The sequence below is a fragment of the Phalaenopsis equestris genome, unplaced genomic scaffold (genome assembly GCF_001263595.1).
Source record: "Phalaenopsis equestris unplaced genomic scaffold, ASM126359v1 Scaffold000402, whole genome shotgun sequence".
Lineage (NCBI taxonomy): Eukaryota > Viridiplantae > Streptophyta > Magnoliopsida > Asparagales > Orchidaceae > Phalaenopsis > Phalaenopsis equestris.
Genome location: NW_018164844.1, coordinates 1,929,096 through 1,948,947, shown reverse-complemented (window position 1 = coordinate 1,948,947; position 19,852 = coordinate 1,929,096). Strand labels below are relative to the sequence as shown.

General features: G+C 34.2%; 1 protein-coding gene across 8 annotated transcripts in view; it reads right to left on the bottom strand.

Moving 5' to 3' along the window:
* Positions 1 to 19,852, bottom strand: part of LOC110026824 (ATP-dependent DNA helicase homolog RECG, chloroplastic) — a 173,528-nt gene that overhangs the window by 100,744 nt on the left and 52,932 nt on the right. For all 8 annotated transcript variants that reach the window (XM_020727980.1, XM_020727974.1, XM_020727978.1 and 5 more), the window contains 2 exons: positions 7,031 to 7,191; positions 969 to 1,050 (listed from right to left, as the gene is read on the bottom strand). In XM_020727980.1, the coding sequence (XP_020583639.1) occupies positions 969 to 1,050; positions 7,031 to 7,191 (243 nt within the window). The remainder of the gene's footprint in view (positions 1 to 968; positions 1,051 to 7,030; positions 7,192 to 19,852) is intronic.

The following is a 19,852-nucleotide window of genomic DNA, read 5'->3' as shown; positions in this document are numbered from 1 at the left end:
AAAAGAAACAAGTGTACCAAAATGTTTTTTGATTCCCCACCTTTTCATTGGAGCATAGGTTTTGGTTTTATGTAGGCTTACCTTTCTTTATGTAACAAACTGTAAATTTTATGCTCTGTTCCCATTTGTTAGGTTATTGCCTAGACTTTTGTGTATTTTATCTATTTTTCAATAATTGGGATATGCCCTTAAATTTACTTGACAAACAAGAAAGCTAACAAAACTAAGCAGATATCAAAAAGTCACATTAGCGTGATAGAGAAAAAAGATGCCATTGACAATCATAATATACATCATTAATCCCGCCAAATACCACAATCAAACAATGGGCCAAGTGAAGAAGAGGGAAAATAAAATTTTTAAAAAAAATTACAGAAAAGATCAAAAAAATAAATAAATAAATAAATAAAAGCAAGAGGGACATGTTGCATGCTATTAATTAAAAAATGTGACAAAAATTTACAACAGCTGTGACATGTTTCCCTTTAGGATGAAAAAAATTTGATCAAGCAACAGTGACATGTAACCCTATTTGATGAAAAAGCAATATCATGAAGGCAGAATAAAACTTCAGCTACTAAAACTTAAAAATAAATATAACGATTGTGATGAACTATGTTAAGACTAAACCAACGCCTCTTCAAGAAATCCACCACTTAATCTTAGACCCTATAATATGCACCAGCCAGTTGAGCTTAAATGCTACTAGCATTGTAAATATATCCTTCCCTTTCTCCTTTCGACTAGAAGCCTAAGAAATTTTGTAAAAGGAACATATAAAATGCTAACAAAGATATAACCGAGCTCATACAATACTTCCAAAAAGGCTTTGCAAAGTATATTCAAGGATCATTAAGAGTATGGGTGCAGAATTTTGCAAGGGGAACTAAAAAGGAAACCAAAAATATCACATAGTTTCATGTATGATTGTGATTTTTAAAATAAAAAACAAAAAATAAAAAACTTACGTCTAAAAGATTAGGTAAATTGAGCTCCTCAAGGATATCCTTGGGTATGGGATCAATATCTCCGGACAAAATCTTCAGAGCCCTGAAAATGAACGCAAAATATCACCAAAAGTTCAAGACTTCATGATAAGATTGTAGAAAATGTATTAATCGAAAGAAATTTTGAAGCTTTAGATGAAGTATCCTAACAAACAAAACGTCCAGATGCTCTAATTGTTCAAAGCAGTGAAATGGACAGGATTGCATTAAGAGAGGAAAATTTTAAGCAAACCCTTCCCAAAAAGATAACAGAATTGAAAAGATTTAAAAATATAAGAAAGCCACTATCTTCGATCTAGAGTTTGTTAATATAAACAAAAAAGGAGATGCTTAAATTCACGAGCGCGCACATTCAAATATGCAGTTCAAAACGCTTAACTCAGACAAGCTTTTTGTTCCTTCAAACGAAAACAAAAAAAATGAAGAATCTGACAGGATGATTTGATAAGCATCTCTTAAAAATAAAAGAGATTCTGAGCATGAATTTCATGCATTTAATTTAAAAATTACGCCTTAATTAAGAAAATCAAATTGTACCAAATTTAGCGAGAGTGAATCACATGTAAACAATCAACTAAAAGTTATATAATAAAAAAAGATTAAAAAATTATTAAATAGCAAGACCAAGCATCATGCTTGAAAAAAGAGATAACTTGCTCATGTCTGCAATCTACAGTTGCACTAAACAGAAAGTTTAAGAAAAAAACGTTCAAATGAAAATTTATTGGACAAAAATAAGAACAAAGTGGAATGATTTGTATATGCCACAAACACATCTAATCATAACTGTAAAGCCTCCGTGAAAGTAAAAATTAAGAACAGGAACAGAAGCCAAAATCTTTATCAAAAAGCTAAAAGAAACACAAATTCTTAAAAGTCAACATGTAATAACAAAAGCCAGAAGCATCCACAAAAGCCCCAATTATAAATAAGAAAGATCGATTCCTAGGACCAAAACATTTCTTCTTCAAAGATACCCCCTTATAATTGACAACCTTGAGAAATGGAAAATTATTCTAATAAGCATTATTAAAACTACTCTAGACTACGCCTCTACTCTTAGTGAGGCACAGCGTAGTGTATGGTAAAGGTTACAAGTATGTGAAGTAAGCTTTACTACAACTTCTCTATGTTGCGCCCTACTCTCAGTGAGGGTTCTGGTTGTCCTTTCGATTCTCCCACACCAAATGACTAGCTTCACACTATCCACCTATCGTGTATGTTTAGGTTGCCTCATGACCGTTTGCATACTGTGTAGGGGGCTTCTATTTGAGCGCTAATGTCTCATACTCATGGTATCTAGCTCCTCCCATACCATATTCAAATTGGCTCTCACTCTATTCTGCTAAGGACGCGGTATTGCCTTATCAAGTTGTTTTCCTGCTTTCCAAGGATTATTTTCTCTTCCACAAACCTTTGATGCCACGTTATTTCACTTCCTTTTGTATCCAGATGGCTCTAAGCCTATCATTTCGGCTTTTGGTTTACATCCTTCCCTTCCTTCACTATTGAATTCTCAATGAATCGCGCCTATTCTCTTTATAATTTAATTGAATATTAATGAGAAATCTATATAAGTAAAAGGAAAGAAATTAACAAGAGCTATCAAACAGAAAAGGAAAAGTACACAAACAAGATACAAATGAAATAAAATTCCGCGATATCAAGGAGCTATTTAATTTGTTGAAAAAGTAATGCAGTGTAAGAAGAATGCAGTGTAGAAATAATGTATTGTATTTCAAATATTTTGGAGTTGTTTGGTTTAGCATAAAAAAAAGTGAGTAGCTTCATATTTATATTTGGTTCAAAGTAAAATAAAAACAATATAACATTTGAGGTCGACGACGGATAAAAGAGGAATAACATGTGGCAGGAAAGGTGGCAGCGGTAGCAAAGAACAGTGGCAAGCGGTGATTGTTGGCAAGGAGCCATAGCAAGCAATGGCAGATGCAAACAGTGACAAAGGTGGATGACTGCAGTTGGTGTCACTAAAGAAAAATATGTCGCTATCGGTTGAAATACCACTAATTTTTTCAGTCAATTTTCTTCCGGATAAATAAGTGGTTGAATGGTCGACATTAGTTTAGTATATTGATTAAATTATATAGTCGGTTAAATGAATTGGTTGAAAATTAACAATTGTTTTCAGTCACTTCATAAGCACTAAAAATCAGTTGATTTACCAGTTAAATTCAACTGATAATATTTATCGGCTGAATGTTGAGCCGATAATCGGTCGATAACCTTAATTTATCAAAGCTAAGAAACAAAACAGTCACTTCTCCTATTCCTCCCTAGCTTCCGTTCTCCCCAGACAGCTCGCTCTCGCACGAGTTTTGCTCGGAGACTAATCAGAATCTCGGTCGCGACTCGACAGTGGCAATAAGTAATGACAAGTGAGAAACTTAATGACTGATTAATTTGTTGCTTCAAAAGAATTTAGTTTAGGTTGCCTTTAATTTGTTGTAAAATTACTTTGAGGAGAAATGTGTATGCTTTTTGTGTTGATTTCCAGGCCTATGGATGAGTGCCAGGTTGACCTTGGAATGAACTGAAGGAGGTCAGGATCTTGAACAACAATTGGCTTGATTTGGATTAGGAATTGAGCTGGGTGTCCTTAGGGCAGACTTTGAGCAGTATTTGACTTGAATATGGTGGTTATTTGGTGCAAGATTTCAGCAAGAATGAAAAGTTGTTAGAACAGCAAGTTGAGTCAGATTTGGGGTTGTTACTTTGTTCGCTAAATGGTTAAATTATAGTTAGGAGAATGCTTGGATTGGGTTTGGATTTTAGAAGGGAATCATGGGTGTTTGGAATTTAGAAGGGAATTATGGGTGGGTGTTTGAATTTTAGAAGGGAATCATGGGTGTCTGGAGACTGATTTAGTGGTTGAATGTAATTTCAAGTGTGAGTGGGGTTTAAAGGTTTGATCTTGGAGTTGATTTGGGTCGGATTTTGTTGGATTACAAGTTGGTTTGAGTTGGTTATATGTAATATTGGGTTAAGTTTGAAAATTGATTTTATGTAGAATTGGATGTGGTTTCATTGTGTTTGATTTATATGAGATGAAATTGGACATGAGTTTAATTTGGATGAGGTTAAACCTGATTTGGATTGGGCTTTATGCAAATTTGTAGTTAATTTTAAAAATATTTTAAATATGGTTAGGAGGAGATTTAGTTTAGAATTTAGGTAGAATTTGAATTTTGGATTGGTATTGGATTGAGTGCACATTGTTGGTTGCATTGAATAATGCGGTTTCTTTTATTTTCATTTTAGGTTTAATTTCAGTATGATTTATATTTATTGTGTGTTTTATCTAGGTTGAGTTAAATTCAATTATTGAGTCAAACTATATTTAAGCATAGTTTCATAGTAAAAAATTCTGTGCATTTAGTTGGATTTAATTTAGGTTTGATCATAGCTTGAATTATTTTGATGTTAAAATTATATTATGTTACGTAAGATTTTGGTTAAACTTATAATTAAATTTGAATTTAATTTGTTGTTTTTGATTTAATTTAGTTTCATGAATAACTAGTTTTGAATTCAAGTTTAATTTTAAGTTTGATTCATGCCATGTAAGCCTCCACATGGTTGCAGGAACTAGGGGTGTAAACAAGCTAAGTTGAGTTTGAGCCACCCTCGGCTCAAGCTCATACTTAATTAATAAATGCAGTCGAGCTTAATTCTACTAGTCTGAGGATGCTTGTGAATGGCTTGTTAATTATGATAAAACAAGTAATATTAATTCAAGCTAGTGCTCCAATAAAATAACAAATAGACAGGCCAGATCACGAACAAAGAAGTCGACCAGGATCATAAGTTGGTTAAGCTCATTTAAACCTAAACTTCAATTATTTCATACATGACACCTTAATTATTTATGGATGAAAATGTGTATTTCACTTTTTAAACGTTAAAATGGAAATACTTTTCATGTGGTACGAAAAGGATGGGTTTTACTTAATTAATTATCTATCTAAGATGTCAATTTAAATCATTACATACATACCTATGTACGAAAATGTCTATTTAGTTGATGTGTTAAATGATTTTGTCCTTAAATCTATGGAGTGTTAAAAGATATTCGAAATTTAAGATCATGGGCGTAAATAGATTACATCAATACAGAAAAAGACTCACATGAAAGTTTTGAGTTGAGTGTTTTATGCAAGCGATATCACAGCTTCCTATTTACCTTTCAAATGCTAAATTTCGATGTTTATGTGTGAAACACGAAAATCAACCTTTTCTACCACAAGACAAAGTCAAAATGGATTTGTATCATAAGGGATTTCAACCTAATTACCAGTACTATACTTCGCATAGAGAGTACAAAACACATTGATTATGATCAACCCCACCAAGTGAATATGATCCTATTATATTTAAAAAAATGATCTTCGATGCAACAAGAGCTCAGTTTGCAGAGCAAGTGAATGAGAATGAGCCACTTAACAGAGAAGCTCAAAAATTTCATGAAATATTAAATGCCGCACAATGGTCAATATGGAAATGTTGCATCACTTAATATAAGTTACCAACGGCTCTTATAATGTTGAGCATTAAATAAAATTACTATATGTCTCAAGAATATTTTAACAATTTCCCAGATTATTAAAAGAGAAATTCGAAAAAATTTATAATATCAGAAAAATTTATAATATCAGATGACATGTATAAAATAAAAGAATTAGTGTCAATGTTAGGATTAACATATGTGCGCTAATATCCGCAAGGAGCAGCGCCCATTAAGACATGGGAGGTGTCTGGATCATATTGTGTAGAGTCTGAGCTTCTACTGAGTATCACAGGTAGAAGCCGACGGCACGGCAGAACAGTGCCTCAAACTGTGTGGGCATAGGTACCTCACAAATCAAAAACTCGATCCCCATACCGAGTATAGGAGAGGGACGGTTAAAATTTATTCAATACGTTAAATTGATTTTTATTATCAATTTTTTCCTAATCCTTTTAAACGGTAACAGAAGCAGATGCTTGGACAAGAGCTAATTGTCGTTGAGTTGCATGCATGCACATCAGCCTCAACTGGACTAACATTAGGTCGATGACAAAGCTTGACCTGCACACATAAGTTGAATAGTTTTATTTTTGTATTTGTGAAATATAATTATAATCCTAATTCGATGTTAGTTACTCATTACAATCCGTTGTAAGATAAGTATGTAAGCCTAAAGAATGACCAGAATCAAAGGCTAGTAGGAGTTGGTAGCTCTAGTGGTTGAACTTCAAGATTTAAAGAGAAGTTGTCGTGCGCGCATGCGCAGGGGGTGGAGATTTGCATTCGAAGCACAACATTGTCTCCGATTGGAGGTCGTCATCAGTTGATGACGAAATCTTGGGGAGAGTAGTCGCAGTCATCAAGGAGTTGCCAGCCAGCTTTGATGCTAATCTACTTCCAATGAAGTCCAAGTTGAAGTCCTCGACAAAGTATACGACGCAAACTAAGAATGTCAAGGTCGAGAGGCTCGATGCCAAAATCAAGCACTTGAAGAGCAAGGCATATTAACATGGCAAGCGACCTATAATTGAGGAGGACAATAAATCCTTTATTTTCTATGTATATAGAACATCATTTATACTCTTTATTTTCTTTATTTTCTATGGTTAATTTGGGCTTTGACAAATTCAGTTGAGCGGAAGCATAACAAAACATTTTTCATTTAACCATAAAACTTATAAAAAATATATAATCTAATCGTTTGTTGTCTCCTAATAGATGTGTTTCCTAAAAAATTATAGTAAATATTAACATTAGCTAGTCAATGCATCGTAACATTATTTCAAAAATAGCCTCCTAATACAAAAGTTAGTTAATGCATCGTAACTTTATTTCAAAAATAGCCTCCTAATACAAAAGTGGATAACTTTTGCAAAAAGTGAGCGAATTAAGAATAACAACAAGATCACATGAAAAATTAGACACATAAACTTAAGAGTAAATGTGCAATTAAAACAGATGTCGACAAAGATGATCATTTGAATAAGAAATTGGGCACCTTGATATTGTGTCCTTCAGAAAGCTTGGTTTCAGCCCTGTTTTGGACGGGTAGAGTGGATATGGCCGTTTGTCTACCTGTAAATTTTGTTCCTCCTCCTTGAGCAAGTCAATATTATACTCTCGCATTTCATAATGATCTTGAGAACGCATTTTTTTAACCTGAAAAACATGCAATCTGAGAAAGTTAATTTTTATAAAAAACAATTAAATAAATAATATGCACACAAAATGCACGGTTTGCGGCACAATATTATAACATAGCAAAGATGTTTCTAAAACAAATTTTCATGTGAAATTAAGATTACAAAAGGTATTTGCTTTTTATCATAAAACCTATCACAGATAAAAACAGCCATGAATCAGATTTGAGCAGGGTAAATTGATTCATCGATTATGTAGCCTGCCCAGAATCAACCCAACTGAAAGAAGAGGATTTAGAGTTAGATCCAACGCGTTAAGTTAAAAGCCACTTTTAAGTGGCCCACCCAAGAAAGGGAGAACATCTCTGCCAAAATTCGGATCAATTGCACATAGGAAACTAAAGAAGAAAGCCCAGTATACATATACAAAAAAAAACCAGAATAAAGAATAAGAGAAAATGGTAGGAGGATAGAAGACAATAAAAGAACATGCACTGAAGTGGAGAAGAAAAAGGGGTACTACAGTAGGAGATGATGACTCTAGGCATGCTAGAATTATGGGATTACAAGTAATGATAGCTTTGTTAGCATTAAATAGCGAGGCAATTAAAACCTAAGTAGGAGGTAACGAGATAGCGGCATCAATTATTTTATGAAGTAGACATTCGCATTGAGGTGAGGAATATGTAGTTTTTTTGTTTATGTATTTGAGATGTACATGTATACATGTAGATGTACATGTATACATGTAGATGTACATGTATACATGTAGATGTACATGTATACATGTAGATGTACATGTATACATGTAGATGTACATGTATACATGTAGATGTACATGTATACATGTAGATGTATGTATACATGTATGTGTATGTATACATGTAGATGTATGTATACATGTAGATGTATGTATATATATATATATATATATACAACCAATGACTTGTTGGTTGGCAAGTTCGGCTTAAGTCCACTCTGTCCCACGTTCAAATCCATCTGGGTCGAATTACCACATATGGGGTGAACAGAAACATGTTGTCGTTCATCTTTTAAATATATATATTATATCAAATACACAAACACAAAAAAGCACATCACATATATATGTATAATATACCTGGACATTGAGGCGGGTGGCACGACAGGCTCGCAATACGCCCATAGGCTATGTGCGGGCTTGGTTGTAAGAAAATAGATATTTGGCGGGCCCGACCCAGCTTGAGCAGACATTGATTTAGTTAAAGCCCAAAGCAGCCAAACCCTGCCCGCCCATGTGGAACCCGGCCCGCCTCTCCTCTCCTCTCCTCTCCTCTTGTTCGATCCGTAAATCATCCCAAGAACCCACTCTCCACTTCAACCCCAGCTCCAAACCATTAACTTTCCCAACCGTGAACTTCGCAAGCTTGCAACTCACATTTCTCCTCTCTCCAACCCATGAAAAATCTCCTCACCTCCCTCTCTCTCTCTCTCATATATTCTTCCAACCACTCTCACCAAACAACAAACAACAAACCCTCTCCACTCAAACCGAGCAAAGTAGGTCCTCTCTCTCTCTCTCTCTCTCTCTCTCTCTCCCCCCCCCCCCCCTCCCTCCCCCCTCCCCCCCCCCAAACAAACCCTCTCCACTCAAACTGGCACATCCCTAGCTACTTATTTTCTGCATGCTTTAAATTTGTTTTACATTTTATTGAGTCTATATGTATCTCTTGTTGGGGTATTACTATACTTGTATCGTATGATAGAGTGCCTCTTTTAAGCTCTTATCATATAACCTTTATGTTTCCTTTTCTATTTCAATAAAATCAGCCATTGGGTTTTTCATAATATATATATATATATATATATATTTATACATGCACGTCACGTGATTCTTAGGTATTTACATATACAATACTCAAACTTTATGTACATGCATGCATACTATCATATTCTTATATATTCAAATGCCTTATGCCTAAATTTTGGTCATTTACATGCAAACCACTCAAAACTGTTTTTTTCTCTCTTAAGGCCAGTGGGCTAGCCCGACCCATCAAGTGGGCGGATTTGGCTATGAAATTCAAAATAGAAATCGGGCTAAAGCCCGGCACAAGCCCGCTTTGATTGGTTAAAAGCCCGAATAAGGTCAGCCCGTTCAATGCCTAGTTTTAATGCATTTATATATGTGTGTGTGTGTACGCGCACGTGTACATGTAGGGGAAATTTCGGCAATATTTAAACATAAATTCAAAAATACGCCCTTTCCCCGCATAAGAAATTCCAAAAATCTTTAAATATAAAATTTTAAAAATGCGGTCTTATAGGAAGACTATAGATACAAGACATTTTGATTGGGCAATTAAATGCTACACTTCAATCATGAATGGCTACAATATTTTTTTACCAACCAGACTGATAAATTGATAAGTTCTTCGTTGATATATCTTCTTAATGTCAAAGAAGAATTCTTTTATTCTCAAATTTGCTACCATTTTGTCAATGGGAAAAAATTAGCCTTATCAACACTAAGACCCGTTCTTTTTTTAGATGGCTTCTGTACCATATGATCAAAAAGCCTATACATCCCAGCTCAATAGATCTCTAAGTTTCATTTAGGTTAGAATTTAATTAAGGGTCAGTTTTCGATCTTTGTTACTTTTTAAAAAGTCCATTAAAAGGTTGTGGTGGAGAAATCAACTTTTTAGAAAATTGTGGTCGAAAATATAAATATAGATTTTTTTATACAAAATCAGACAACTTTCTTACTGAGGTGAAAATTATAAATATATATTTTTTAAAAAAAACAGACAAATTTTCTTACATTCCCAACAATTTAATAGATTAAATTGATAAAAAAAATAGATTTTCACCGCAAAAATTGCTAGAAAGCAACAAGAAACCAGTTTCTCAAATGGAGTGATGGTGGTTGTCTGAAACACGAAGCAGGTAGAAAGCTGTCCGAAACAGACAATAAATCAATTGTGCTTAGCTCTTTCACTCATAAACAAACATTTTACTCTTAAGTGAGGTCATGTTATATAGCTAATTTAGGTGATTACAGAAGATATCTAGTAGAAACTTTCATGAGAGAAAATATGGTTGAGAATACAATCAGTTTGGATGGATCAGTTTGCAAATTGGTCAAACCGAGCAACTGAAATAGAAATTCCAAACAATTGAATCAATCAAACTTTTGATAAAACCTAACTGACCAAACAAAATTTAACTTGTTTAAATCGTTGTATTATGAATAAACTGAAATTTATTTATTTTTGGAGTTTGTTTGTAAACAAATACTATGAATTAGATATCTTACATGCATAATATCAATATAATTTCATGAATCCACTTGCATTCATAATAAACTTCAATTTTTTTATTTGTTTGACATGAAATCAAAATAGAAGAATTTAACAAACATGTCACTTAATTCCTATGAAATTACATATCTAATCCACCTAAAACTCATTTTTTTATATTAATGTCAAACTACCCATGCATGAAAAGATGTATTTCACTTTTTCCATGTTAGAATAATGGTATTTTGATGTGATATGAAAAATTTGTGCTATAAAAGTAAAAAATAGAGTTTAGGTGTTAGATATATAAATAATTAGGAATTGGGTGGTATGTATGTAAATGCCTCGAAAATATAATAAGAAATTTTAATAAAATTTTGATTTTTTTAGTTTGTGCGGTTAAATAAAATATAAAACCAAACCAAAATTCAAAAATCAAATTTTAAGTTTTTGAAAACCAAAAACATAAATGTATTTTTAAAATTGAACCAAATCAACCAAACTGGTTGGCTCAGATAGCTTTTTCAGTGTAGATCAAATAATGCAAACCCTTGGAAGACAAGCTACTGGATCATGTGTGGTGTAATGTTATGCTTATGGATGCATGATATATTCTATCGGCTCGACCATATCAGTAGAACATAGGTATACTTTATGTCGACCATAAGAACACACTCATTTATCAATGACAAGAAAAGTACTGCACCTTTTTCCCTTAAGGGACTCAAAATTGATGAGTACTTAACAGGTATGGGAGTTATTATGCTGCATGATAAATTTTTGCAGGTAATGAGAGAGGTGTCGGTGAGATGACCATGGAGTTCCATGATGCTCTGACTAACAACCTATCACTTGACTTAGCATCCCTAAGTGAAATTCAATATGCCTTGTAGGGGTGTAAATGAGCACAACTTGGGGGAGCCTAAAGCTTATTCATGTTTGGCTCATTCGAATTTTTAATTGTTCATGTTCAACTCATGTTTGAAATGGCTCAATAATAGACTATTCGTGTTTGGATTGACTCAAACTCATTTGCACGAATCAGGCTTATTTTCGGCTTGAAATAATAATTTATTTAAATAAATAACAACAAAAAAATAACTAAATGGATCATATGAGTGGAAGACTGCTTTTAAGATATGAAATGGATGATATGAGTGGATGGTTATGCCTTTTAACCCATACAATGCACCAAACACTTTAATAAGATGGATGTACGAAGCTTTTTGAGTCTTTATCAGACATTTGTGGATGTGTTCATTAACCATATTCTAGTGACTAGCTATTCAAAGAAGGAGCATTTGAAGCATTTTTGACAAATTTTTGAAATTTTTTTGGATATAAAACTGTATGGACAACCAAAGAATTATCACTTTCTTGCCGACCATACATGTTTTCTTGAGCTTATTATTTCAATGGCTAACATTAAGTTGGACCCAATTAAGATCGAGGCTTTTGTTATTTGGCCCGGTCCATGATTATCTACTTAGGTTTGTAAATTTCATGAATTAACTTCTTTCTATAGAAGATTTATCAGATATTTTATCTTGATAGTGGCATCATTGATGGAGCTTCTCAAGTTCGATAAATTCATTTGGTTAAATAAAACACGTTAGCTTTGCAGCATTGAAGAAATCGGTTAATAAAACTCCTATCCTAGCTTGGGGAATCAATTCACTCTATACAATGACCACGAAGCCTAAAGATTCTTGAAGAGAAGTAAGATGAAAGGTAGATATGTCTTCTAGGTGGAGTCCCATCATTCCTTTTTGCGCTCAAGCATAAAATTGAGAGTCAAAATAAGATTGTTGATGCTCTAAGTCACTAACATCTCTCAGTTTCTACTACGCAATCTACAATATTTTGCTTTGATGTGTTGAATGGCTTTTAATATTCACTCAGGTTAGCAGGGGATCTACTAAAAAATAATTATAGAATAGAACCCTCTGATGAGAGATATGAGCAACTCAAGAAAAGAAAACTGGTATTTTCTGAATTCTATGAAGCTAGTAATCAAACAAAAAATCCATGGGTATGCGTGAGTTGTAATGATTACATTATATAGTTTATGATTTCTATTTAGATATTGTACATTTGGAGCTATTAGTTCCATTCAGACTAGCTTTGAGAATGATGTTCCCATTGTTGCTACAAAGACAGCTATGATATGGTATAGTGTTCAAATCTCTTAGGCGTTTGTTGAGTAAATCCATTGAACCATAGCAATAACTTGTGATATTGACTTATAGTCTAATTCCATTGATCTTATAAAACTATTGTAGTTCTAGTAAGAGAATGGATAACCTCAGTACTATCAAATAGTTCGTGTGTGGTACTGATCATATGGTACACCTTCTACAAAGAGAGAGTGTGGGACTTACAGCTCCATGTGCAAAACTTAGTAGTAGAGCTCCATCAATACCTTGAATTATATTACTAAACAGTCTTAGAACAACAGCAACCATGTGACCAATTGCAACTAGAAGGAAATGGAATCCTATGGATGATGGTGGATCGATCAGTCCGATTGTATTTGTATCCCGACATTCAAACGAACAAGGTGCTATGATGAGGTGTAATGGGTTAAGGTGTCGGTGCATTATGTCACCATGAATTGGCATTCATGACATTTCATTACATGCTCAATGCAATCCTTCACTATTAATGGCCAGCAATGACCCATTCTTTTGATCTTCATTGTCATTTTAGGAAAGGACTGGTGTGCACCACAAAGTCTTTCATTAACTTCAACTACATCTTTGTTGGCTTCATCAGTACCCAAACATCATAGCCACACTTGATCAAATGATCTATAGTAAAGGGTTTCATTGACAAAAGCGAACTGTAGGGCTCTCTTCTGATTTGTGCGCCTATTGATTTATTTGTAAGAAATTTGTCACTTTGAAGGAATCAATGAATGGTTGTCTCCAATCATCTTGTTCTTCTGTCATGAATGCTTCATGTTGATTTTGAGGAACTAACAGGGAGGAAGTGTGAGAAAAAACAAACGTTGTATCCTGCTTGCTTGAGCTTAATGCCCCTCTTCCTACGGGGATTGTAAATTTGTCAACTCTAAGACTCGCTGAGTATGCATATCGATCAACACTAGATCAAAATTCATGTTGGCGATGTCTTTAGCTATTTTAGAGAAACAATCTACTTTACTGTTTCGAGCTCGACATCCGGGTCAACGAACTTTTTCAGGAGATTTGAACTTGTTGTCAGGAGAAACCATATGAGAAAATATCATAGATTTGGCGGTTAATTATTCCTCCAAAATAAGTTGTGTGTTTCTAGAAATTCACTCATTAAGGCCATCTTACAAGAGTGTCAATGAGAGAATGCTAGGTCATTTTGGCATGGAGAAGACTCACCTTAATGGAAAAGAATTTTACTGACTTAGATTGCATAGGATGTGGAGAGGCATATCAGGTCATGCAGAATATTTCATCTAGTTAAGACCTAGAGAAAAAAAAAAGTCTCCATAGGCCACTACATGTTCCAGACTCATCAAGGATAAAGGTAATCGTGGACTTCAATGTAGGCCTCTCACTAACCTAATGGGGTAAGAATTTTGATATGGTGGTAGCGGACAGCTTCTCCAAAATAACATAGTTTATATCTTTTCACATATGATAGATGTTTTGCATAATACAAATTTATATTTCAGAGAGATAGTTCGTCTACATGGCATATCCCAGACTACAGCTTGAGACAGATGTAAAATTTTCAAGTCAAAAATCAGATGATATTATAAGATAATTAGGGTACAAAACACCAATTCAAATTAACAAAACATTCATAGATAAATGGGCATACATAGGTGATGCAAGGAATTTAAAGGTGAGGAATTTAAGCCCCAAGAGATACCAGTACAGGATCTTTCCTACCTAGATCCAATGTCGGGCCTTATGGGCCCCAATATCAAGGTTTTGTTTAATCAAAATTTGGGTTTAAATTATATATCCGTCTTAGTATGTTACTTAGATTGTAGTTATGCACTTTTTGCTTGAATTTTTTATGACATAAGATAATTTTTTCTCTCAAGTGGTGTTCCTATAGGGTGATAGTGAATAGGCGGTGGATCATCCTAGACATTGCATCGCTCCAATTTTTGTCTCTGGATGCAGATCTCCAGCTCTCTATCACACTAAATAGCATTTACTGCTATTTATCCTTCTCCATCCATTCACCAAGTCACATACACTTCCCTAACTTCATCCTACAACACACCCAACACTAATCTTATCCTTCTTACAACTTCTAAGGAACCTAGAACAATGTTATTAGGCTTCATCTATTCCAAATCAGAAGGAACAAACACAACAATAGCTTTCTTCCAAATTCAATGAGCTTCTAAAAGATTGACGTAGATATCCCCATACAAACTTTTCCAAGTAAAAAATATGTTCGATCAGCACAAAACATTTAATATTTTCTCAAATTTTCTTATTAAAACTAGTTGAGGCAAGAAAAAAATGATAAGTCTCTATATATTCAATGTTCTCTTCTAGGCGCGTCAAAAATTGACCCGACACGCTGACTCGACTCAAACACGATTCAAAAAATTAAGGTTCAACTTTATATCTTTGTTTTAGCAAGTTACTTAGAGCCTAGTTTGCAATATTTGCTTGAATTTCTATGCATTAGAGATTGTTTTCTCTGAATTTCTCTGCTTAAGGCAGTTGTTATTTTACTACTTGAATGGCGTGCCAGTAGCTTGACGGTGACTCACCCTAGGCATTGAATCGCTCCAAATTTCGTCATCGAATGCCAATTTCTTGCTCTCCATCAAGCTAAATAGCATATACTGCCTATTTTTCCTTCCCCACTTCACCGATCACATGTACTTCCCTGTCTTCATCCTATAACATACCCAACGCTTAACTTGACCCTTTTCACACCCAAGGATCCGAGAACAATGTCATTAGGTCATGTATTCCAAATCAAAAGGAAAAAAAAAACTATAGCCCCAAATTCAACAAGCCTCTAAGAGATTGAAGTACTTATCCTCATACAAACTTTTTAATAAATAAGTAAAAAATAAGTTCAATCAGCACGAAACATTTTATAAATTTCCCAAAATTTCTCATTAAACTAAGTTGACACAAAAATAAAATTGATTAGTCTATGTTCGGTTTTCTCTCCTACGGGTGTCAAAAATTGACCCGACACACTAACTCGATCTGAACCCGACTCAAAAAATTCAAGTTCGGGTTGACCCGAATAATTTTCAGTTTAGATTAAAGATTCCACCCCGTTTAATTTTTCAAGTCGGGTTCGAGATGACCAGCAACCAAGAAATAACTCACAAACCCCAAATTGACTTGAAATTGACCCGTCAACTGAGAATTGACTCGAAATAAACTCGAATTTAACTCTAAATTGATCTAATTTTAACCCAAACAATAGTTAATCCTTATGTTAAACGAGTTATATGAGTAGGGTTCTAGCTGTTGGGTTGAAGGCAGGTCGGTTTCCAGTTGGGATTTTCAATCGTATAATATTCTGGTCAGGTTTGACTTCACCAATTCGAGTCAAATCAATTTTGGATCAGACCAAACCCGACCTGCTGACCCAAATTGAAACCCCTATTCTCTACTCTAAACAATAGGCAATTTTATTGTCTTTTTATTAATAGGAATAAATTCTATAGAATATTTAATATACAGTTTCAAGCTAATCCAGGTTTTTACTATTTTAAAATATACCCAAATTTTTGGACCTTCCAAAATGCATCCAAACTATTTTTTGGCAAACTCTTATATCAACTAAAATGATGAATAACACTATATATAAATTATCAATATACTTTAATCTATAAACTTTAAACTTAATTAATTACTTAATCAATGTAATTGATCACTATTATTTATTCGGTAAGGCAACATCCCACTTTTTCGTGCATGCAATAGAAGGATGGATTTTGGATGGGTGACATTAAGCATTGATAATTTTATTCTCATATATCATATTAGTCGAAGCCTCATGTTCCCCGTTTTTGTCATTCACGTCCTCGTCACAAAGTCGTTCGAGTGAAAATTTGCTGGAGCGATGAACTGAGAACACAACTCTCAGGTAGGGCGTTTTGGCATGAGAAACAGAGGGCATTCATCTCATGTCTGAGTTTCATCTCTCCCAATACTACTGTTTCAATGATTTGGAGTATTTCCACGGGCTCCAACGCTATAACTAGAGACGGGGACGAAAACGGGACGGGCGAACAGACAGGCTAAGCGGGAATGCAGGAGGAATAAGAGGAATAAGAGCAAGGCGGAGGAAGAAAGAAAAAGGGGAAATAAAAAAATCTTATGGGGTATTAAAGTAAGCAAATTAACATCAAGGTAATAAATGTGTTCAAATTTCATTCCACCAAATTAAGTATCCTTTTCTTTCCATCTTATTGTGTGTTTTTGTATAGCCAAACTTTTAACAGGATGCTGATTTTGGCTTTAAGGATTAAGAGAAATAGAATAGAGAATGATAAAAAGTTTATATGCATGGAGATCATTTTGAGGTAAATGCCAATTGTGACCCCATGTGTTACAGTACGTTTAAATTAAAGATTTTATAAAATCTAAGGGAATTGTGATTCCAAGCAGTGGACACTAGACAATGAGCTCGAGCCAAGACCGGAGATGTAATAACAAAAAAAAAATTTATTACAATAAAATAATAATTCGAATGGGCACTAAGATAAGCACCGTTCGGCTATGACTTAAGAGTTGTATTACACCATTCAAATTAGGGTTGTAAACGAGCCGAGCTTGAGCGAGCTGGGCCTTGGCTCGTGTTCGGCTCGTTCCAATTTGGCTAGAGTTCGAAATGGCTCGTGTTCGTGTAGAAATAGGCTCGGTAGAATATAAAACGCCACGAAATCGTGCAGATAATACCGCGGACTGCAAAATAATAACAATAACACAACGATAACACCCGAGAAACACTCACAATAGCACCTGAGTAACACCCAAATAGCACGGAATAACAACGATAACACCAATAACACAACAGAATAACACTGATAACACCGTGGACGGAAAAATAATACTAATAATACAGCGAGTGTTACTCGGTGTTATTCTACAGTATTCTTTGTGTTATCGTGTTATTCCGCGAACGGTGGAATAATATCTATAGCATAGCGAGTGTTACTAGGTGTTATTTTGTGGTATTATTGGTGTTATTGGTGTTATTGGTGTTATTTAGCGGCGTGAAATAACACCCAAAACACCACGAACAAAGGAATAACACTGATAACACAGCAGGTGTTATTTCGCGGTGTTATTGGTGTTATCGGTGTTACACAGCGGAACATTGAGTATATTTATATTTTTATTAATTAATTAAATTTTTTACTTTTTTTTTTGCGCCAATTCGAACCAAACACGAGCGAAAAAATATTTATTCGTGTTCGGCTCGTTAAGCTTAACGAACGAGCCGAACACGAGTTGTTAGCGAAAAACGAGGACAACCCTAATATTAACCATCGCATGAGCACTAGAAAGTAAGAGATAGCAGGAGAGATCGACAGAGAAGTTATTATGTCGTAGCCGACTCTAGCTGAATAGGAAGAAAAAGGAAAGTGGTTTTGTGCCTCACCAGATTCGTGTCACGGTTGATTGCGAAGGAAGGGGAGGCAGTCGTGTTGTTCGCTGCCCTGAATTGAGCCATGAGAAGGAAGTCAACTTGCTTTAGGTTGAGTCAAAGTGGAGGAAGGGAGGAGGTGTGAGCTTCAGCACTGTGCTCACATAACAGAAGAATAGAAGCTACGCACCGCTTGACGTGCGTAGGAGAAGAGGGAGACGAGTCGCGGTTCCTGCGGTGCTCGCGTGCAGGACGAAGAGGAGGGAGTCGAGGTAGTGCGCTGCTCTATCGATTGTAGATGAGCCGCGAAGAAAAAGAAGCAGAATAGCTTCTGTTCATTTACAGAAAGAAGTTGAAGCTTCGTGCGTGAGCTAGGGCTAAGGTCGAGGCTTTAAAAATAGGTATATGTAATACTTAAATTAATGTTGTTAGATGAATAATTATATTAATGTGCGAGTGTATGATTAATTAATTAATTAATTAATGCTAATTTTATGGAAATTAAGGATTAATCAAATACAAATTCAGATTCACGGGAAAGGTTGAAGAAGCATGTCAATGAGAGAAGAGATTGATCTGAACAACTTATAAGGTAAATCTTCATTTTTAAAATAAGCAAAATTATTCATATGTTATATACATAAGTGTTTTTATTTTAAAATATAGTCTATTTGATTCAAGGATTTAAGAAGTTACGTTCAAAAGACTAAGTGTTTTGGGATCGAGAAGTTTGTGAGGAGAATGAAAGAGATAAGTGGAGAAAATTTATACTTTTCTTTATGATCTTGTTGAATAGTATTCAATCGATAAAATCTTTTGGGTAACTAATACAATTATTTAATTCAAAGATATATAAGTGATGGTTTATTAATTAAAGTATGTACTTTCAATTAATATAGGTGGTTGTTCAAAGAAGTAAAATGAAGTAAAAAGTATTTTCAAAGGTCTTCTAAGTCAATGTGAGTAATTATTTTCTTATATGTATCGGATTTAAAATTTATTAAATAAAGAATTTCTTTAATGCTTTAGTCAATCATTTTAAGTTTGTATGCATGTCGTAATTTAAGAATGAAGGAAGAAATGAAAAGGGAAAGAAATAATGCTTAATGTACTTAAAAAAAGAAGTAATTTGAATGAAAGTAAATGAAAATTAAAGATTTAAATCGTACAGGATTACCCCAAGATAGTACTGGCAGGGGATGAAATGTACTCGCACGCGTTAAAAGAAATGATAAAGGTGTGCATCCAAGTGCAAACTGAGGGAACCTTCAAATGCATTATTTTATGGTGCCTTCAGACACATTTTAAGAGTGCCTTCAGACACATTTTTTAAGATATCTTCAGGTATGACGGTAATCGTGTTATGACTTATAAAAATGTTAAAAACAATAATTACTTAAAGTGGAATAGGAAGGGCTAAAGTAAAAGTTTTAATGAAATTTACAGCATTTTTCTTTGATCAATCATGCATAACATAGTATAAGAAATTTAATACATATTAGATTATAATTATTCACTAAGTTATACTTATAATTGCAGTTAATGTTTTCTTTCAGGAGAAAAAAAAACTTTAGGAGGTATGTTTGATAGAGGAGGACATCTACTGCTAGGTATATTTTTTATGAGGATAACTTCTCTTTATTATTTCTTTCAAACATTGATATTCTTTCGATACTGGATTAAGATGTTATTTTCGGATGTTAGTGTTTCTAGATGCTTTAGATTTTATTGTACTTTGTGGCTTAGTGGTTCTTTTATATGTATTGGAGGTTTTCAAAAAAAATATGAATGGTTAGATGTTAATATCATCCGACT